At 44.6% G+C, this 22,807-nt stretch overlaps 1 protein-coding gene across 4 annotated transcripts in view; it reads right to left on the reverse strand.

Moving 5' to 3' along the window:
* The window catches only part of tmem39b (transmembrane protein 39B), a 135,267-nt gene that overhangs the window by 58,348 nt on the left and 54,112 nt on the right, over nucleotides 1–22,807 (reverse strand). For 2 of the 4 annotated variants that reach the window (XM_072487827.1, XM_072487830.1), the window contains one exon: nucleotides 19,618–19,799. The exons of 1 other annotated variant lie outside the window; for it this stretch is intronic. In XM_072487827.1, the coding sequence (XP_072343928.1) occupies nucleotides 19,618–19,745 (128 nt within the window). In that variant the 5' untranslated portion in view covers nucleotides 19,746–19,799. The remainder of the gene's footprint in view (nucleotides 1–19,617; nucleotides 19,800–22,807) is intronic. One more of the 4 variants, XM_072487831.1, reaches the window with a different exon arrangement.

A 22,807-nucleotide genomic window follows, 5' to 3' on the forward strand; every position in this document is an offset into this window, starting at 1 on the left:
AGTGATAACACTGACCAGCGGACAGAGGGATAACACTGACCAGCAGACAGAGTGATAACACTGACCAGCAGACAGAGTGACAACACTGACCAGCGGACAGAGGGATAACACTGACCAGCAGACAGAGGGATAACACTGACCAGCAGACAGAGTGATAACACTGACCAGCAGACAGAGTGATAACACTGACCAGCAGACAGAGTGATAACACTGACCAGCGGACAGAGGGATAACACTGACCAGCAGACAGAGTGATAACACTGACTAGCGGACAGAGGGATAACACTGACCAGCTGACAGAGGGATTACACTGACCAGCAGACAGAGTGATAACACTGACCAGCGGACAGAGGGATAACACTGACCAGCTGACAGAGGGATAACACTGACCAGCTGACAGAGGGATAACACTGACCAGCAGACAGAGTGATAACACTGACTAGTGGACAGAGGGATAACACTGACCAGCTGACAGAGGGATAACACTGACCAGTGGAAAGAGTGATGACACTGACCAGTGGCCAGAGTGATAACACTGACCAGCGGACAGAGGGATAACATTGACCAGCAGACAGAGTGATAACACTGATCGGCGGACAGAGGGATAACACTGACCAGCTGACAGAGGGATAACACTGGCCAGCTGACAGAGGGATAACACTGACCAGTGGACAGAGTGATAACACTGATCGGCGGACAGAGGGATAACACTGACCAGCGGACAGAGGGATAACACTGACCAGCGGACAGAGTTATAACACTGACCAGCTGACAGAGTGATAACACTGACCAGCGGACAGAGTGATAACACTGACCAGCGGACAGAGGGATAACACTGACCAGCGGACAGTGATAACACTGACCAGCTGACAGAGGGATAACACTGACCAGCGGACAGAGGGATAACACTGACCAGCGGACAGTGATAACACTGACCAGCTGACAGAGGGATAACACTGACCAGCTGACAGAGGGATATCACTGACCAGCTGACAGAGGGATAACACTGACCAGCTGACAGAGGGATAACACTGACCAGCGGACAGAGGGATAACACTGACCAGCGGACAGTGATAACACTGACCAGCTGACAGAGGGATAACACTGACCAGCTGACAGAGGGATATCACTGACCAGCTGACAGAGGGATAACACTGACCAGCTGACAGAGTGATAACACTGACCAGCGGACAGAGTGATAACACTGATCGGCGGACAGAGGGATAACACTGACCAGCGGACAGAGGGATAACAGTGACCAGCTGACAGTGATAACACTGACCAGCTGACAGAGGGATATCACTGACCAGCTGACAGAGGGATAACACTGACCAGCTGACAGAGTGATAACACTGACCAGCGGACAGAGTGATAACACTGATCGGCGGACAGAGGGATAACACTGACCAGCGGACAGAGGGATAACAGTGACCAGCTGACAGTGATAACACTGATCGGCGGACAGAGGAATAACACTGACCAGCGGACAGAGGGATAACACTGACCAGCTGACAGAGGGATAACACTGACCAGCGGACAGAGGGATAACACTGACCAGCGGACAGAGGGATAACACTGACCAGCTGACAGAGGGATAACACTGACCAGCGGACAGAGGGATAACATTGACCAGTGTCCAGCTTTTATAGTAAAACAGACTTTAATTTTAGCAAAATTAAAGACGGGGCAGCACGGTGGCGCAGTGGTTGGCACTGGTGCCTCACGGCGCTGAGGTCCAAGGTTCGATCCCGGCTCTGGGTCTCTGTCTGTGAGAACTTTGCACATTCTCCCTGTGTTTACATGAGTTTTGCTCCCACAACCCAAAGATGTGCAGGGTAGGTGGCCGTGCTAAATTGCCCCTTAATTGGAAAAATGAATTGGGTACTCTTTATTTTAAAAAACAGAATTAAAGACAATAGGAACAAAGGAGGAGATTACATTTAACAGTTACAACACTTGTTTTCTAATCCTTTCCCGATATAGATATATATTCCAATTAAGCAGACCCCATATATTAAAATGCTACTCGTGAATAATGTTAACAACCAGGATTTAATTGCTTATCTTGAGCATGTCTTTGGGAGCGAGAAATTTCTTTACAACCATACTGAACCCTGCCTGTCCAGCTTGGTGCTCCAAAGGGCAGCACGGTAGCACAGTGGTTAGCACCTCTGCCTACGGCGCTGAGGACCAGGGTTCGAATCCCAGCCCTGGGTCACTGTCAGTGTGGAGTTTACACAGTCTCCCCGTGTCTGCGTGGGTTTCATCCCCACAACCCAAAAGATGTGCAGGCTAGGTGGATTGGCCACACTAAATTGCCCCTTAACTGGAAAAAAAGTAATTGGGTACTCCAAAATTCATTAAAAAATTGTTTTAAATGCTTGGAGCTCCAGAAGCAATTGACAAACCGGGCGCCCCTCCCAGTAACTATGCCCCCATCAATCCAAAAGCCCACTGCGTCCTGTGTCTTGTCACAAAAGGTTGCATTGTGCCTACAGAAATCAATGATTCTTTCCCTTTGTAATCGCAGCAAAAATACTAACAAACTTTCAAATATAAACATTTCTCACATTCATCACATCTACCCCCTTATTACAAAATGAACCAGCAATGTGAAAAGGCGGCTTCATTTTCCAAATCTTTGCAACTTATTGCTCAATCTTTCCCGATCCAAACGCTTTCAAGCATCAGCACGATCAGTTGCTGCATTTTCAGCTTCCCTCATGAAATTCTGCTTCCAATGCCTTGGCACCATCTCTAACACTTACCCATTCGAGCCAGAGTGTGCGCACTGCACAATGTGCTGGCATTTCATCAAATCGGAGACAGAGGTAATGGTTTCTCTCAAAAAGATCTTCTCCAAAGATAATACAGAGGCTGTTTAGCACAGGGCTAAATCGCTGGCTTTGAAAGCAGACTAAGGCAGGCCAGCAGCACGGTTCGATTCCCGGAGCAGCCTCCCCGAACAGGCGCCGGAATGTGGCGACTAGGGGCTTTTCACAGTAACTTCATTTGAAGCCTACTTGTGACAATAAGCGATTTTCATTCATTCATTCATAATAGGTCACATCTCAGCCTGTTTCTTTCAAGAACAAAAAGTCAATTTCTCCAGACTTTGTTCCAGATTGGGCCTCCAACATGAAAAACTCGACCTCTTCCGCTGTCAAAGGGAATGCTGTACTTCTTCATTATTGAAGGTGACAGGAGACATTTTGTTCCAAGGAAACGTATCATATCCTTGAGCAGTGCCTGGAAAGAAGCACTTTTTTTGTAGTTTAGGATCTACCTTCAGTTCGAACTCTCAGGCTGTGAGGCTTCCTCTGGAGTTGCCTTCATTCCACTGAGCAGGGCTTTCACACTAACAATTCCCCTCAGGGGAGTGCAGTTCTAGCTTGTGTCCACCAGATGGACTATCAGTCTCACTGAGCTAAAACTAGTTCTCAACAGGAGGGTTTTAAATGGGTTTTCAAACAGTCCCTCTCGTTATCCTGAACCCCAGAAAGATCAAACAGGTGAGAGAGAATTCCGTGCTCTGGCCTGACAGCTGCCTGCTCAGAACGGAAATGACTACTTGCCAACATAGAAAACAGAAGCATGAGGCGGCCATTCGGCCCCTCGAGCCCGGTCCGCCATTCATTCTGATCATCAAGTTCAATACCCTGATCCCACCTTCCCCTCCATATCCCTCGATCCCTTTAGCCCCAAGAGCTGTATCGAATTCCTTCTTCAAATTACACAACGTTTTGGCCTCAACTACTTTCTGTGGGAGTGAATTCCACAGATTCACCGCTCTCTGGGTGAAGAAATTCCCCCTCACCTCAGTCCTAAAAGGTTTACCCCTTATCCTCAAACTATGACCCCTAGCTCTGGACCCCCCCACCATTGGGAACATTCTTTCTGAGTCTACTCTGCCTAATCCTGTTAGAATTTTGTAAGTTTCTATCAGATCCCCTCCCTCTCTTCTAAACTCCAGTCAATATAATCCTAGCCGAATTAGTCTCTCCTCATATGACAGTCCCGCCATCCCGGGAATCAGTCTGGTAAACCTTCGCTGCTCTCCCTCCACAGCAAGAACATCCTTCCTCAGGTAAGGACACCAAAACTGGTCACAATACTCTTAATGCCCTATTAATGCCCTATGCAACTGCAGTAAACATCTCTATTCCTATACTCAAAACCTCGCTATTTTTGTTACTGAAACGGATAACTTCACATTTATCCACATTGTCCTGCATCTGCCATGCGTGTGCCCACTCACTCAGCCTGTCCAAATCCCGCTGCTGTATCTCTGCATCTTCCTCACAGCTAGAGTCACTTGGGAGGATCTAACTAGTTTGGCAGGGGGGTGGGAACCAGAGCTTTAGCTTAGGTGTAATAACTGAAGGGGAAATAGAGAACAACAACATCACCCTGTCTGCTCAAACGCAGTGATCTGAAGTGTATTTGTTTCAAAGCCAGAAGTATAGTGGGTAAGGCAGATGAACTTAGAACACTGATTAGTATTTAGATGTTGTGGCTATCACAGAAACCTGGTTAAAGGGCAGGATTGGCAGCTGAACGTTGGAGGATATAGATGCTTCCGGAGAGATAGAGGGGGATGTAAAAGGGGTGGGGGAGTAGCATTACTGGTTAAAGAGAATATTATAGCCGTACTGCAGGAGTACACCTCGGAGGGCTCACACAATGAGGCAATCTGGGTAGATCTCAGGAACAGGAAGGGGGCAATCTCAATGTTGGGGGTTTATTCCAGGCCCCTCAACTGCCAGCAAGAGATAGAGGAGCAGATAGGTAGAGAGATTTTGGATAGGTGCAAAAGTAACAGGGTTGTTGTGGTCGGGGATTTTAACTTCCTCTATATTGACTGGGACTCATTTTGTGCCAGGAGCTTGGATGGGGCAGAGTTTAAGGTGTAACCAGGAAGTCTTCTTGATGAAATATGTAGATAGTCCAACTAGAAAAGGTGCTATACTGACTCCTTCACGTGCAAGAAGTGTGTCCATTTGCAGCTCCTGTTAGACTGCTTGACGGCTCTGGAGCTGCGGATGGACTCACTTTGGAGCATCTGCAATGCTGAGGACGTCGTGGATAACACGTTTAGCGAGTTGGTCACACCGCAGGCGAAAGTTACTGAGAGAGATAGTAAATGGGTGACCAAAAGACAGAGCAAGAGTAGGAAGGCAGTGCAGATGTCCTCTGCGGTCATCTCCCTGCAAAACAGATATACCGGTTTGGATACTGTTGAGGGAGATGGCTCACCAGGGGAAGGCAGCAGCAGCCAGGTTCATGGCACCGTGGCTGACTCAGCTGCGCAGCTGGGCAGGAAGAAGAATGGCAGGGCTATAGTGATAGGGGACTCAATTGTAAGGGGAATAGACAGGCGGTTCTACGGATGCAATCAAGACTCCAGGATAGTATGTTGACTCACTGGTGCAAGGGTCAAGGATGTCTCGGAGCGGCTGCAGGACATTCTGGGGGGGGGGAGGGTGAACAGCCAGCTGTCGTGGTGCACATAGGCACCAACGATATAGGTAAAAAAACAGGATGAGGTCCTACAAGCTGAATTCAGGGAGTTAGGAATTAAACTAAAAAGTCGGACCTTGAAGGTAGTAATCTCAGGATTGCTACCAGTGCCACGAGCTAGTCAGAGTAGGAATGTCAGGATAGATAGGATGAATGCGTGGCTCGAGAGATGGTGCAAGAGGGAGGGATTCAAATTCCTGGGGCATTGGAACTGGTTCTGGGGGAGGTGGGGCCAGTACAAACCGGATGGTCTGCACCTGGGCAGGACTGGAACCGATGTCCGAGGGCGGGTGTTTGCTAGAGCTGTTGGGGAGGGTTTAAACTAATGTGGCATGGGGGTCGGATCCGATGTAGGAAGTTGGAGGGAAGTAAAACGGGGCCAGAAACAAAAAGCAGTAAGGGGGAAAATGTAAGGCAGAGAAGCCACAGTCAAGAATCAAAAAGGGCCACAGTACAGGGTACAATGGCAGAGGAGTGTGTGAAAAGGGAGGTGGTCAATGCAGGATTGAGGGTGTTGTACCTAAATGCGCGCAGTATGGAACAAGGTAAATGAGCTTGTTGCGCACATTGAAATTGGCCGGTACGAAGTTGTTGGCACCAGAGAGACGTGGCTGCAAGGGGGTCAGGGCTGGGATCTAAATATCCAAGGATATGTGTCCTATCGAAAGGACAGGCAGATGGGCAAAGGGGGCGGGGTTGCATTGTCAGTAAGGAATGAAGTTAAATCGATAGCAAGGAGCGATATAGGATCAGAAGGCATAGAATCTGTGTGGATAGAGTTGAGGAATAGCAAAGGTAAAAAGACCCTGATGGGAGTTATGTACAGGCCCCCTAGCCAGGTCAGGATGTGGGGCAGAAAATAAATCAGGAGACAGAAAAGGCATGTAAAAAATGCAATATTACAATAATCATGGGGGACTTCAATATGCAGGTGGACTGGGAAAATCAGGTTGGTAGTGGATCCCAAGAAAACGAATTTGTGGAATGTCTAAGAGATGGTTTTTTGGAGCAGCTTGTGACAGAGCCTACTAGGGAACAGGCAATTCTGGATTTGGTGATGTGTAATGAGGCAGACTTGATTCGGGAACTTAAGGTGAAGGATCCCTTAGGGAGCAGTGACCACAATATGATAGAATTTACCCTGCAGTTTGAGAGGGAGAAGCTGCAATCAGATGTAACGGTATTACAATTAAATAAGGGTAACTACAAAGACATGAGGGAAGAGCTGGCCAGTGTTGATTGGAAAAGGAGCCTAGCAGGGAAGACAGCGGAACAGCAATGGCTGAGTTTTTGGGGGTTATTAGGGAGGCACAACAGAAATTCATCCCAAGGAGGAGGAAACATGCTAAGGGGAGGACAAGGCATCCATGGCTGACGAGGGATGTCAAGGACAACATAAAGGCTAAAGAAAAAGCATACAAAATGGCGAGAATTAGTGGGAAACCAGAGGATTAGGAAGCCTTTAAAAGCGAGCAGAGGACAACTAAAAAAGCAATAAGGGGGGAGAAGATGAAGTACGAGTGCAAGCTAGCTAGTAATATAAAGGAAGATAGGAAGAGATTTTTTCAATATATAAAAGGTAAGAGAGAGGCAAAAATAGCCATTGGATCACTAGAAAATGTGGCTGGAGAAGTAATAATAGGAAACAAAGAAATGGCAGACGAACTGAATTGTTACTTTGCATCAGTCTTCACGGTGGGAGACACCAGTGGGATGCCAGAGCTCCAGGAGAACCAGGGGGCAGAGGTGAGTGCAGTGACCATCACTAAGGAGAAGGTTCTGGGGAAACTGAAAGGTCTGAAGGTGGATAAGTCACCCGGACCGGATGGACTACACCCCAGGGTTCTAAAAGAGATAGCTGAGGAGATTGTGGAGGCATTGGTGATGATCTTTCAGGAATCACTGGAGGCAGGAAGGGTCCCAGAGGACTGGAAGGCGGCTAATGTAACACCCCTGTTTAAGAAGGGAGGGAGGCAGAAGACGGGAAATTATCGGCCGGTTAGCCTGACTTCGGCCATTGGTAAGATTTTAGAGTCTGTTATTAAAGATGCGATCGCGAGGGCAGCACGGTGGCGCAGTGGTAGCCCTGTTGCCTCATGGTGCTGAGGACCCGGGTTCGATCCCGGCTCTGGGCCACTGTCCGTGTTGAGTTTGTAAATTCTCCCCGTGCTTGCGTGGGTTTCGCCCCCACAGCCCAAAGATGTGCAGGGTAGGTGGATTGAACATGCTAAATTGCCCCTTAATTGGAAAAAATGAATTGGGTACTCTAAATTTTTTTTTTGTTTAAAAAAAAAAGATGAGATCGCGAAGCACTTGGAAGTGTATGGTAAAATAGGACTGAGTCAGCACGGCTTCGTCAAAGGAGGAATCTAGGCATATGTCATAATATACACCAGTATATCATGGTGCAGACACACACTGATGGACACACAGCAAGACCAATCAACACACAACACCGCAGCCAATCACCAGTTAGAGCACACTCACTATAAAGACAGGGGGCATCAGAGTTCCCGCTCATTCGGGATGCAGCCTCTCAGAAGGACAGAGCTTACAGCTTACAGCACAGATCTTCACCATATGCTGAGTGCATAGACTGGTTAGGACAGGCATAGGTCTTTAGTTTAATCTACCATCGTGTTAACCCACAGTGAAAGTATGTTCAACAGTTTCTAACTTAATAAAATAGTGTACTATTTTAAGTGTAGGTTGTCAGCATGTGTTCCATGGATCTAGAGCACCCAACAGATCAGAATAGACTATTTCTAAATGGGGAAATGCTTCGGAAAGCAGAAGCCCACAAAAGGACTTGGGAGTCCTTGTTCACTATTCTCTTAAGGTTAATCTGCAGGTTCAGTCGGCAGTTAAGAAGGCAAATGCAATGTTAGCATTCATGTCAAGAGGGCTAAAATACAAGACAGGGGATGTACCTCTGAGGCTGTATAAGGCTCTGGTCAGACCCCATTTGGAGTATTGTGAGCAGTTTTGGGCCCATATCTAAGGAAGGATGTGCTGGCCTTGGAAAGAGCCCAGAGGAGATTCACAAGAATGATCCCTGGAATGAAGAACTTGTCGTATGAGGAACGGTTGAGGACTCTGGGTCTGTACTCGTTGGAGTTTAGAAGGATGAGGGGGGATCTTATTGAAACGTACAAGATACTGCGAGGCCTGGATAGAGTGGACGTGGAGAGGATGTTTCCACTTGTCGGAAAAACTAGAGGCAGAGGACACAATCTCAGATTAAAGGGACGATCCTTTAAAACAGAAATGTGGAGGAATTTCTTCAGCCAGAGGGTGGTGAATCTGTGGAACTCTTTGCCGCAGAAGGCTGTGGAGGCCAAATCACTGAGTGTCTTTAAGACAGAGATAGATAGGTTCTGGATTAATAAGGGGATCAGGGGTTATGGGGAGAAGGCAGGAGAATGGGGATGAGAAAATATCAGCCATGATTGAATGGCGGAGCAGACTCGATGGGCCGAGTGGCCTAATTCTGCTCCCATGTCTTGTGGTCTTCTACTGGACCTGGTATTGGGGAATGAGCCTGGACAGGTGGATGAGGTTTCAGTAGGGAAAGATTTTAGGAGCAGTGACCACAATTCCATAACTTTGAGGGTACTTTTGGACAGGGGTGAGGGTAACCCTCGGGTTAAGGTGCTAAACTGGGGAAAGGCAAATTACAATAGCATTAGACAGGAATTGAAGAATTTGGATTGGGTGCGGCTGTCGGAGGGTAAATCAACATCGGACATGTGGGAGTCTTTCAAGCAACAGTTGATTAGGATTCTGGAAAGTCACGTTCCTGAGAGAACGAAGGATAAGTATGGGAAGTTCAGGATGCCTTGGATAACGAGGGATATTGTGCACCTCGTCAAAAAGAAAAATGAGGCTTTTGTATGGTCGAGAACGGTGGGAACAGTCGAAGCCCTTGTGGAGTATAAAGAAAGTAGGAAGGTACTGAAGTGGGAAACTAGGAGGGCTAGGTGGGTTCACAAAAAGTCCTTGGCAAGTAGGATTAAGGTGAATCCCAAAGCTTTTTATTCATATGTAAAAAGCAAGAGGGAGACCAGGGAAATGATTGGACCATTTAAGGACAGTGGGGGGGAATCTATGTGTTGAGCCAGAGGAAATGGGCGAAGTACTAAATGAATAATTTGCATCAGTGTTCACCAAAGAAAAGGACTTTGTGGAAGATGATTCTTGGGTAGGGTGTATGGACAGTCTGGGTCATGTTGACATCGAAAAGGAGCAGGTAGTGGGTGTTTTAAAAGACATTAAGGTAGATAAGTCTCCTGGGCCTGATGGGATTGACCCCAGAATACTGAGGGAAGCAAGGGAGGAATTGCTGAGGCCTTGACTGACATCTTTGTATCCTCACTGGCTACAGGTAAGATCCAAGAGGACTGGAGAACAGCTAATGTGGTACCGCTGTTTAAGAAAGGCAGCAGGGATAATCCAGGAAACTATAGGCCGGTAAGCCTCACGTCGGTAGCAGGTAAATTATTGGAGAGAATTCTCAGGGACAGGATTTATACCCATTTGGAAACAAATGGACTCATTAGTGATAGACAGCACGGTTTTGTGAAGGGGAGGCCGTGCCTCACTAACTTGATCGAGTTTTTGAGGCGGTGACAAAAATGATTGATGAGGGGAGGGTGGTGGATGTTGTTTACATGGACTTCAGTAAAGGTGCCTCATGGGAGACTGAAGTCACACAGGATCAGAGGTGAGGTGGCAAGATGGAAACAGAACTGGCTCAATCACAGAAGACAAAGGGTTGCAGTAGACGGGTGTTTTTCTGAATGGAAGGTTGTGTCGAGTGGTGTTCCACAAGGATCGGTGCTGGGGCCTCTGTTGGTTGTAGTATGCACAAACGATTTGGAGGGAAATTTAGCTGGTCTGATCAGTAAGTTTGCGGATAACACCAAGATTGGTGGAGTGGCAGATAGTGTTGAGGATTGTCAGAGGATACAGCAGCACAAAGATAGATTGGAGACTTGGGCAGAGAAATGGCAAATGGAGGAGTATAACCCAGACAAATGTGAGGTAATGCATTTGGGTATGTCGAACATAAGAGGGGGAAATATATCATAAATGGTAAAACTCTCAGGAATATAGAAAGTCAGATGGATCTGGGCATGCCATAGATCTTTGAATGTTTCAACACAAGTGGACAAGGTAGTCAAGAAAGCATACGGAATGCTTGTCTTCATTAGACGGGGCATTAAGTATAAAAACTGGCAAGTCATGCCACAGTTTATAGAACCTTTATAGAACCAAGTGGCCACACTTGGAATATTGCGCGCAATTCTGGTTGCCACACTACCAGAATGATGTGAAGGCTTTGGAGAGGGTGCAGCTATGCGGAGAGGCTGAATAGACTCGGACTGTTTTCATTAGAACGACGGAGAATGAGGGGTGACCTGGTAGAGCTCTATAAAATTGTGAGAGGATGGGCAGGCACTCTTTCCCAGGGTGGAGGGGGCAGTCATTATGGGGCATAGGTTTAAGGTCTGTGGGGCAAAGTTTAGAGGAGATGTGCGAGGCAGGTTTCTTTTACACAGAGGGTGGTGAGTGCCTGGAACGCGCTGCCAGGGGAGGATTTGGAAGCAGATACATTAATTGCATTCAAAAGGCATCTCAACAAATACATGGATAGGAGGGGTATAGTGGGATTTGTCACTAGGAAGTACTGAGGGTTTTGGCCAAGGGTGGTATCATGACCGGTACAGGCTTGGAGGGCTGAAGGGCCTGCATTGTTCTTTGTTCTCACACTCCCACCCAACTTTGTAGCATCTGCACCCTCGTACAAATCATTAGATATAATGAAAACAGCTGGGGTCCTAGAACAGATCCCTGCGGTACCGGACTAGACACTGCCTGCCAATCAGAAAAAGACTCATTTATTCCAACGTTTTGCTTCCTGTCTGCTAACCAGCTTTCTATCCATCTCAAGACACGACCCGTAATCCCATACGTTTTAACTTTACATATTAATCTGCTTTGTGAGACCTTGTCAAAAGCCTTCTGAAAGTCTAAATAAACCACATCCACCGGTTCTCCCTGGTCAACTCTACTAGTTACATCTTCAAAGAATTCTAGTAGATTTGGCAAGCATGATTCCTTCTCATAAATCCACGCTGGCTTTATCTGATTACGCCACTGCTTTCCAAATGCTGTGCTATGAAATCCTTGATAATGGACTCCAGCAACTTCCCTACGACCAACGTCAGGCTCACTGGTCTATAGTTCCGTTTTTCTTTGCCTCCCTTTTTGAATGGCGGGACGTTGGCCTGAGCGGCAAGGTAGCACAGTGGTTAGCTCAGGATTGCAGGTTTGATTCCCAGCTTGGATCATTGTCTGTGTGGAGTCTGCACGTTCTCCCCGTGTCTGCGTGGGTTTCCTCCGGGTGCTCTGGTTTCCTCCCATAAGTCCCGAAAGACGTGCTGTTAGGCGAATTCGACATTCTGAATTCTCCCTCTGTGTAACCGAACAAGCGCAGGAATGTGGCGACTCGGGGATTTTCACAGTAACTTCATTGCAGTGTTAATGTAAGCCTACTTGTGACAAAAAAGATTATTATTAATTATTATTATTATTATGAGCTACCCTTCAATCTGTAGGAACCATTCCAGAGTCTAAAGAATTTTGGAAAATGACCACCAATGGATCTACTGTTTCTAAAGCCACTTCCTTAAGTACTCTGGGATGAAGATTATCAGGCCCGAGAGATTTGTTCACCTGCAATCCCATTAATTTCCTCAAAACCATTTCTTTACTAATACTAATTTCCTTCAGCTCATTAGTTTTTATTAATCTTTTTCTCTTTACATACTTGTAGAAACGTTTACAGTCAGCTTTTATGTTCCCCGTTCAAATTGTATTTTCCCTTCTTAATCAATCCCTTGGTCTGCCTTTGCTGAATTTTAAGCATCTCCCAGGTTGTGCCGAAAGAGGAAGGTATTTTAGTCACAGTTCCTCAGCTAAGAGAGATCTGCTCCAGCTTCCAGTGAAACCTTCACAGACTGGCTGGAAGCATATTAAATCACACAGCAGAGTTGATAGAGAGAGTCCAGACTTGCTGTGTGCTGCCTTCTAGGTCTAAGCAGAGACTGAAAGCCAAAATAAAACTCGCCCTCTTTTCCAGAATCCTTCCAGAAGCTGCTGAAGGCATTCACAATTGAGACCAGGATATGTCCCAGAATTTCAGAAGAGTCAATTGGCTGCTAGCCAAGTCCATCAAAATGACATCGCGGTACTCTGCCACATAGCACACTGCGCTGAAGAGTGTGCCTGGGTCAGTTCAAATGACACCTTAGACCAGGGGTGTTTCAGGCTAAAATCAAAGTCTGCAATATTGAAGTAGCCAGAAAGACAGTAATTAAAAAGGGAAACCAGGATCAGACAAGGATTTAAAAGAAGTTCCTTACGATAATCCCAAACCAAAACACAGAATTATACTTTTTAAAACCCACCAAAAGAGACCCAGTTGTTTGGGCCCAGTTCAGAAGCTCAATTTTTTATTAACTTTGGCAAATTGTGAGGCAATATTCCTGCACCATAGGAGTGATATCACTCACCAGCAGGCAGCTTTTATGGTTGAAAGGATTAAAAAGCAACAAGTTCACACAGGCTGCTGATAGTCCGTTAGCAAATTCTTAAAGACAGAAACTAGTGATGAGAAACCAGCTGCTTCAGCTCAGTCTACAAATCCAAAGACCCTTGGTATCTTAATGATAGCAAGGCCGTGGTCACACAACTTGCATACAAAAATTCAATTGATCATTATGCATCTGAAACTCATATGTCTTACAGAGACACTGGACAATTAAAGGCGAGTATGGTGCGCCGCAGTTCAGGCACATCTTTATCTTACTCCTGTCTAGCAGTTAACAGATAAGTAGAGGCAAATATGTGTTTGACGATATTATAATTTAGCGTACGTGCCCCGATTATGATTGGTAATTACACTCACATGTTATACCTTATGGGGCTGTTTAGCACAGGGCTAAATCACTGGCTTTGAAAGCAGACCAAGGCAGGCCAGCAGCACGGTTCAATTCCCGTAACAGCCTCCCCGAACAGGCGCCGGAATGTGGCGACTAGGGGCTTTTCACAGTAACTTCATTGAAGCCTACTTGTGACAATAAGCGATTTTCATTCATTGTGTAATCCTAATTATTAGTTGTGAATTTTGTTATAGGCCAGGATTTAACAACTACAAATTATATTATGGAGTCCACCTGGCCTGCAAACGTTTATTGATTGTGGTTACGATGAGCACGAGAGCCTGCCTTTCAGGTGTTATTCAACAGAGTTCTTAGACACTTTTAATCAAAAAAACAAGTTTTATTCTACAAATTTAGTTAACATTGGTATAAACACACACAGTAAGAATTATCATCAACTACAAACATAAAGACCCCACACAGCGACAGTAATCCATGTATAAACCTTAATAAATTCCCCCTTTAACTGTTCCAATTCAATGACAAAATCCAAGTAAAACCAGAAACCCCTTTTCAAAGGCGTGGCCCAGCACACGGCATTCTCACTGGTATAAGACTTATTAGTGATACTCTGTTCCCCTTTCCAAACAGCAGGTTTGAATTCCTTCCACAAAGCAATTATCTCTTTTAAGTTACCAAGTAGTTTGGAAACAGCTTTTAAAATGAACATAGAGGAACACTTCTTTCAACCTGTGCAGTTCAAACCAGTCCAAACTCAAAACAAAAGTAAAAACTCACAGAGCCACAAACCAGCTCCACACTCAAAACAAAAGTAAAAACTCATAGAGCCACAACCCAGCTCCACCTACAAAATGACATCACTGAAGCCATGTGATAAGCCAAAAACAATTTTTTTAAAGGGATAGTCCCATGACAATGGACATAGATAATTTTTAAACAAATGTATTATTTTGACTGGTGGATGTTAATTACTTGAAAGATAAATAAAAATATAATTATTCTGTATTTTCTAATATTGGGGAGCTGGCAAGCCACCAAATGGATGTTTAGCACCCTGCTGTAGCTGGAACAAAGTTCCTGAACTGAAACTGGTCAGTTGGGGAGTGAGGAGCACTGTAGTCGGATAGGTGTGACTCCCGCACCAATGGTAAGACAAACTTTACTTTAAGCACAGAATTAAACACAATAGCAACAAAAGTATAGCTTACATGAAATAGTTTACTTGTTTTCTAACCCTGCCTCTATATCGATATTCCAATTAAGCAAACCCCATATATATTAAAATACCACTGGTGAACAATGTTAACATTCAGGTTTTACTTGCTTGAGACTATCTTTGGAAGAGATTTTTCTTCAGAACCAAACTGAAACCTGTCTAGTTTGGTGTTCCAGAAGCAACTGACAAACCTGGCCCCTTCCATTAATGTGCCACCTGCAATCTAAAAGCCCAACACATATTTATATAAATGATTCAGACATGAATGTAGGAGGGTTGATCAGTAAGTTTGTGGATGATATGAAAATTGGTGGGGTGGTAAACAGTGAGGAGAATAGCCTTCGATTACAGAACCATAGAGATGGGCTGGTCAGATGGCTGATAAATCCCTTAAGGTAGCAGAGCAGGCGGATACAGTGGTTAAGAAGGCATATGGTATACTTGCCTTTATTAGCCGAGGCATAGAGTTTAAGAGCAGGGAGGTTATACAGGGAGGTACAAAATGTTGGTTAGGCCACAGCTAGAGTATTGCGTGCAGTTCTGGAATCGACATTATAGGAGGGATGTGATAGCACTGGGAAGGGTGCAGAGGAGATTTACCAGGATGTTGCCTGGGCTGGAGAGTTTTAGATAGACTGGGGTTGTTTTAATTGGAGTAGAGGAGGCTGAGGGGGGACATGATTGATATGTATAAAATTATGAGGGGCATAGATAGAGTAGTCAGGATGAAATTTTTCCCCTTGGTGGAGGGATCAGTGACCAGGGGGATAGATTTAAGGTGAGGGGCAGGAGGTTTAGAGGGGATGTGAGGAAAAACCTTTTCACCCAGAGGATGGTGGGTGTCTGGAACTCGCTGCCTGAAAGGGTGGAGGAGGCAGAGACCCTCATAAACATTTCAGAAGTATTTCGATGTGCACTAGCGATGCCAGGGCAGACAAGGCGATGGGCCAAGTGCTGGGAAATGGGATTAGAATAGTTAGGTGGTTGTTTTTGAACGGCGCAGGCGGGATGGGCTGAAGGGCCTTTTCTGTGCTCTATTATCTATGACACATTCTTGTGCTTGTTCCAAAAGGTTACACTGTCCCTGCAAAAATCAATAACTCTCTCCCTTTGGAATCACAGCAAAAATACTAAATATAAACTTTCAAATATGAAAATTGCTGACATTCGTCACTCTGTTGGTACGTTTTCGTCCGAGTCTATCTGTGCTGGCAAATGAAACACTACTCCAATTTGGATATCCACAATCAGCAAACATTCTAATGTTAGTTTAGAGTCAAATTCTCTCTACTGCCCTAATGTAATTAACCCTTTCTTTCCACATTATACCACTCAAGGGCACAAGTGGGAATGTTTCCATTTCCCACACCAACTGTGTCTTCTGTCCCAAACAATAGCAACTTGTAGACATGCGTAACTTAATATAGGCCGCTCAAATTCATTTAATTTAGTGCATTTACTCCAATACAGACAAAACATTCATGCTAGCAGATTCGATCCTGACTTTCAGAAGTAAAAGAGTTAAACCAATATGCTTCCAAAGTCCAAATTGTCTACTATTAATAATATACATTAAGCCTATCCTGACTACATCCAAATAATGGACGTTTGAGTGGTATTAATTTATGGAACTAACCAAAAATACAAAGCACTGCATGTACCAGGCTTATGAGAAAGGACGTACTGGCACTGGAGGGTGTGCAGAGGAGATTCACTAGGTTAATCCCAGAGCTGAAGGGGTTGGATTACGAGGAGAGGTTGAGCAGACTGGGACTGTACTCGTTGGAATTTAGAAGGATGAGGGGGATCTTATAGAAACATATAAGATTATGAAGGGAATAGATAGGATAGATGCGGGCAGGTTGTTTCCACTGGCGGGTGAAAGCAGAACTAGGGGACACAGCCTCAAAATAAGGGGAAGTAGATTTAGGACTGAGTTTAGGAGGAACTTCTTCACCCAAAGGGTTGTGAATCTATGGAATTCCTTGCCCAGTGAAGCAGTAGAGGCTCCTTCATTAAATGTTTTTAAGATAAAGATAGATAGTTTTTTGAAGAATAAAGGGATTAAGGGTTATGGTGTTCGGGCCGGAAAGTGGAGCTGAGTCCACAAAAGATCAGCCATGATCTCATTGAATGGTGGAGCAGGCTCGAGGGGCCAGATGGCCGACTCCTGGTACTTATGTTCTTATGTACGTAGCCCCCTCCTTTACAATAACGAGGCATAACTTATGCAAGCAAGAAAAGCAGCTGAACAGCTTCCACCTCCACTGGCTCAGTACAGTGTCGAATATGGAAATACACCCCAGTGTGCAGGGATCACCCCAATGCCCATCCCTTTCCATGGCATATTCCCATGCAGATGTAGGTGTAACACCTGCAATGTGACCTCCTCCCCCTCACTCCCAACACTCCTTCCAGGTGAAGCAGCGATTTACATGTGCTTCTTTTGTTGTGAAGCTATAGATTTTTTTGAAAAATGATTTTTCTAAATCTTTAACTGGGATTTAAAAAAAGCCAACTGCTGAACTGTTGTGAGTGTACTGGCACTGGGGTGTCAGTGTGTGTGACACTCAAACAAGTAGAGTCAACAGTCAGTCACCCCTGCAGCTTGCAGGCAAAAACAACCTGTCTCTGCTGCTAGATGTTCAGTGTAGGTCACAAACTAAAGAAAATCGAACAGCTTTCTACTTTGCAAAATCCAATGTCTTCATACCAACTGCTAATTAGCAAAAGCCAACTCTACTGGAATCATCCAACAGAACGGCCGCAACGTACCGTCATCCATGCTCACAGACAAGTCAAATATCGATTATCTTTTTTACTAAAATCTGGACTTTTAACTTCTCACCTGATCAGTTTGTAAATGTGCGTTTCACATTCTTTATTTTCTCGATATTCTTAGTAACTATTAAACTTACTCTTGCTTTAACTAAATAAAGCCTAATTAAATTATCTCCTTCTAAAAACGAAAAAGTAAATATATTTGGACAGGGAAAGGTATCTATGGCGGAAGGGATTCCTCTTAAATTAACCTTGTAATAACCAATCGAGGAGTAACAAAATTGGGTCCTGTTCAGAAAATTAGTTAATTCGGGGATCTGTTGTAACACTTTCAACCAAGCCGACTGTATTTGCAGTTCACAAAGTGGTCTCCCCATCCCACTTTCTGGAGCACCTCAGTTTTAACCACAAGCATTATCCCAAGCTTCCAGTGGCCTGTCATTTTAATTCTCCATTTTACTTTTATGCTGACTTTTCTGTTTGGTCTGCTGTGGTGTTCCAATGAGGCTCAAAGTAAGTTTCAGAAACACCATCTCATCTTTCACCTAGGCACACTTCAGCCTTCCACATTTAATAATAATAATTTTTATTATTGTTGTAAGTAGGCTGACATTAACACTGCAATGAAGTTACCATGAAAATCCCCTAGTTGCCGCACTTGTTCAGGTACACAGAGGGAGAATTCAGAATGTCCAATTAATTTAACAACGGATCTTTCGGGACTTGTGGGAGGAAACCGGAGCACCCGGAGGAAATCCACGCAGACACTTGCAGACTCCGCACACATAATGGCCCAAGCTGGGAATCGAACCTGGGACCCTGGTGCTGTGGAGCAACAGTGCTAACCGCTGTGCCAGCATGCCTTCCATTTACCACTGAATTCAACAATTTCAGATTGTAAAACCTGTCCACCATTTTGTTTCCTTGCCTTCTCTGCTTTTGTGTTTTTTTAAAACTTCCTGGCAGCAGCACACCTGCTCTGGATACATCTTTTGTTTCTTTGATTCTTTTCTTGCCCCATTGCCATCCCCTTTGGCCGTGGGGAACTGACCCCTTTGTCACTCAATTTCACCTGTCTTCCACCCTATCACAGGTCTTCCTTTTGTCCTCCTACCCACCTCTTGCTCAAAATCTCTAATATTGCTAACTTTTCCCAGTTCTCATAAAAGGTCTCAGACTGGAAAGTTTAACCTGGCTCCTCTCTGTAGAGATACTGTCTAACCTGCTGAGCCTTTTTCCAGAATTTTGTTTTTATTTCAGATTTTCTGCATATACAGTAGGCTATTGACACATGCTTAAGATAGTTGACCCAAAAGCCAGGAAGAAATGAGAGAAAATTTAATCAGTACATTATGATGATCTGAAATGAATTGTCCAAAATGGTGGTAAAAGCAAATTCAATTGTAAAATTCAAAAGGGAATTGGATATATTCTGAAAAGAAAGAAACATTTTCAGGCATATGAGGAAAGAGCATGAAGTGGGATTAATTGGATAGTTCTGTCAAAGAGGCAGACTGACACAATGACCTCCTATTCTGAATGACTCTATGGCCAAAAGTCCACACGGTCTTCCAATTCAATCAACTTGAAAAAGTGCAGCAGCAGGGATTCCCTTTTTCAGGCGTTCTCACAACCACAGACTCACAAGAACATAGCCACATGACTAGAGGCCCGTGCACCCAGGGAAGTTTACCATTGTGCGCCAGAATAGTGAAGCGTCTTCAACATCCAAATCAAAGGTTCATTTCAATAAATAAGTTAGTGCAGAATTGTTTTGTATATTTGTTCTATTTTACATGTCCAACAGCAGATTTCAATCATGGCAGATTATTATTTTAAAATAATTTGAACAAATTAAAGAATTATCAGACCTTCTGTACTGCTCACTGATATAAAATCAGCTAGGAGTCACGAGGTGAGGCATTTCTAAAAGAAGCCGATTAATAAATAATTTTGGAAAACGCACTGAAGTTGTCCCAAAAACTACTTCTCTCAGTCAAAGATAAGATTTTGTAAGTGTTTTACTTTCTAACACAAGGAATCAAAATCCCTAAAGAAGTAATTAGTTGAGTCAGTTGCTATTCGCTAGATATACTTTCAGGACTATTTTTCTGCCCTCAGGAAGCCTTTTACCTGGTCCTTGATCGCACTCCTGTAATAGGCGAGCTGGTGGAATAGCTAGAGCCCCCTAATGTTCCAGATTCATTGAGTGGTGTTCTGCAGTAGGATGCTCTGCTTGGCCCTCTTCTACCCCCTGCCATGCCAGAGAAAGGCACTTTTTCAGCTTTGCAGCTTACCTTTGGTATGAGGGCTTGCTGTAATTGAATAAAACAACGTAAGTGCTGCACCACCACTTGTGTCATGTTTTACAAAAGGATAGAAAATACACCACAGGTTTTACATATAAACAATTGCAATCGTATAAAAAGATTACTTCCACATCAAAGAGTAACAGCAAGATTTTACAATAAATTACAGAATATGACATTTTTAATCCAATTTTCCCTCCGCTGGTTTCATAAAAACACAGAAAATAGTAGGAGGCCATTCGGCCCTTCGAGCCTGGTCCACCAGAACAACAGGACTAAATTGCGTAATCTCGCCTCACAACTTAACCCCTGTAGTCCAGGTATCATTTTTGTAAACCTACATTGCACTCCCTTCCAGGCCGAAATACCCTTCCTAAGGTGTGGTGCCCAGAACTGCTCCCAGTGACTCCAAGTGGGGTCTAACCAGGGTTTTGTAAAGCTGCAGCATAACCTCTGTGTCTTTATATTCCAATCCGCTGGATATAAAGGCTAGCATTCTAGTAGCCTTTTTGATTATTTTCTGCACTTGCTCCTGGCACTTTAAGGATCTATGTATCTGAACCCCCAAGTCAATGCCATGCATCTTTAGTTTATGCAGCAACCTTTTGTGTGGCACCTTGTCAAAAGCTTTCTGGAAATCCAGATATACCACATCCATTGGCTCCCCGTTATCTACCGCACTGTTAATGTCCTCAAAAAATTCTACCAAATTAGTCAGACACGACCTACCCTTTGTGAACCCATGCTGCGTCTGCCCAATGGGACAATTTCCCTCCAGGTGCCCCGCTATTTCCTCCTTAATGATAGATTCCAGCATTTTCCCTACAACCGAAGTTAAGCTTACCGGCCTATAATTACCCGCTTTCTGCCGACCTCCTTTTTTAAACAGTGGTGTCACGTTTGCTACTTTCCAATCCTCTGGGACCACCCCAGAGTCTAGTGAATTTTGATAAATTATCACTAGTGCGTTTACAATTTCCCTAGCCATCTCTTTTAACACTCTGGGATGCATCCCATCAGGGCCAGGAGACTTGTCTACCTTTAGCCCCATTAACTTGCCCAATACTGCCTCCTTAGTGATTACAATCATCTCAAGGTCCTCACCTATCATATCCTTATTTCCATCAGTCACTGGCATGTTATTTGTGTCCTCCACTGTGAAGACTGACCCAAAAAAACCTGTTCAGCTCCTCAGCCATTTCCCCGTCTCCTATTATTAAATCTCCCTTCTTATCTTCCAAAGGACCAATATTTACCTTAGCCACTCTTTTTTGCCTTATATATTTGTAGAAGCTTTTACTATCTGCTTTTATGTTCTGAGCCAGTTTACTTTCATAGTCTACCTTACTCTTCTTTATGGCATTTTTAGTAGCTTTCTGTTGTCCCCTAAAGACTTCCCAGTCCTCTAGTCTCCCACTAATTTTTGCCACTTTGTATGTTTTTTCCTCCCCGTGTCTGCGTGGATTTCCTCCGGGTGCTCCGATTTCCTCCCACAGTCCAAAGATGTGCAGGTTAGGTGGATTGGCCATGATAAATTTCCCTTAGTGTCTAAAATTGCCCTTAGTGTTGGGTGGAGGTGTTGACTATGGGTAGGGTGCTCTTTCCAAGGGCCGGTGCAGGCTCGGTGGGCCGAGTGGCCTCCTTCTGCACTGTAAATTCAATGATAATCTATGATTAATCTAGGACAAAGGTTCGGCACAACATCGTGGGTCGAAGGACCTGTTCTGTGCTGTATTTTTCTATGTTCTATGTCTGTTTGGACATCCACTGTTTCTAACCTCTTTCCATTTAGAAAGTACTAAACTTTCTAAAAAAAGCTCTATGCTTTTTTGGTCCAAAATGGATAATCTCACACTTGCGAACATTAAATTCCATCTGCCATAATCTTCCCCATTCACCTAGTCTGTCACTATCTCCTTGAAATTTTATGCTTTCGTCTAGATGGTTTACAGTGCCACCTTCCGTTGTATCATCAGTAAATTTGGATAGATGACTTTCTATGCCATCATCCATGTCATAAATGAATGTGAATAATTGAGGCCTCAACACAGATCCCTGTGGTACACCACTAGCCACCTCCTGCTAATCAGAGTAATTATCCATGAGCCCCACTCTCTGTCGCCTGCCACTCAACCAGTTTCCTAACCATGTCAATAATTTGCCTCAACTCCATGGGCTTCCACCTTAGTTAACAGTCTCTTATGTGGGACTTTATCAAATGCCTTATGGAAGTTCATATAAGTAACATCCATAGATATTCCCCTGTCCACTATCTTAGAACATAGAGCATTACAGCGCAGTACAGGCCCTTCGGCCCTCGATGTTGCGCCGACCTGTGAAACCACTCTAAAGCCCATCTACACTATTCCCTTATCGTCCATATGTCTATCCAATGACCATTTGAATGCCCTTAGTGTTGGCGAGTCCACTACTGTTGCAGGCAGGGCATTCCAGGCCCTTACTACTCTCTGAGTAAAGAACCTACATCTGACATCTGTCATATATCTATCTCCCCTCAATTTAAAGCTATGTCCCCTCGTGCTAGACATCACCATCCGAGGAAAAAGGCTCTCACTGTCCACCCTATCTAATCCTCTGATCATCCTGTATGCCTCAATTAAGTCACCTCTTAACCTTCTTCTCTCGAATGAAAACAGCCTCAAGTCCCTCAGCCTTTCCTCATAAGATCTTCCCTCCATACCAGGCAACATCCTGGTAAATCTCCTCTGCACCCTTTCCAATGCTTCCACATCCTTTCTATAATGCGGCGACCAGAATTGCACGGAATACTCCAAATGCGGTCGCACCAGAGTTTTGTACAGCTGCAACATGACCTCATGGCTCCTTCAAAAATTCAAAACGATTAGTCAAATATAACCTTCCCTTTTCGATCTATGCTGGTTCTCCCTGATCGACCAAATGTTTGAGGTGTTCAGCTCCACCATCCCTGAATATAGACTCCAGCAATTTCTCCATCACACATGTTAGGCTAACCGGTCTGTAATTCCTTGGTT

Source organism: Scyliorhinus torazame, chromosome 22 (genome assembly GCF_047496885.1).
Source record: "Scyliorhinus torazame isolate Kashiwa2021f chromosome 22, sScyTor2.1, whole genome shotgun sequence".
NCBI classification, from domain to species: Eukaryota; Metazoa; Chordata; class Chondrichthyes; order Carcharhiniformes; family Scyliorhinidae; genus Scyliorhinus; species Scyliorhinus torazame.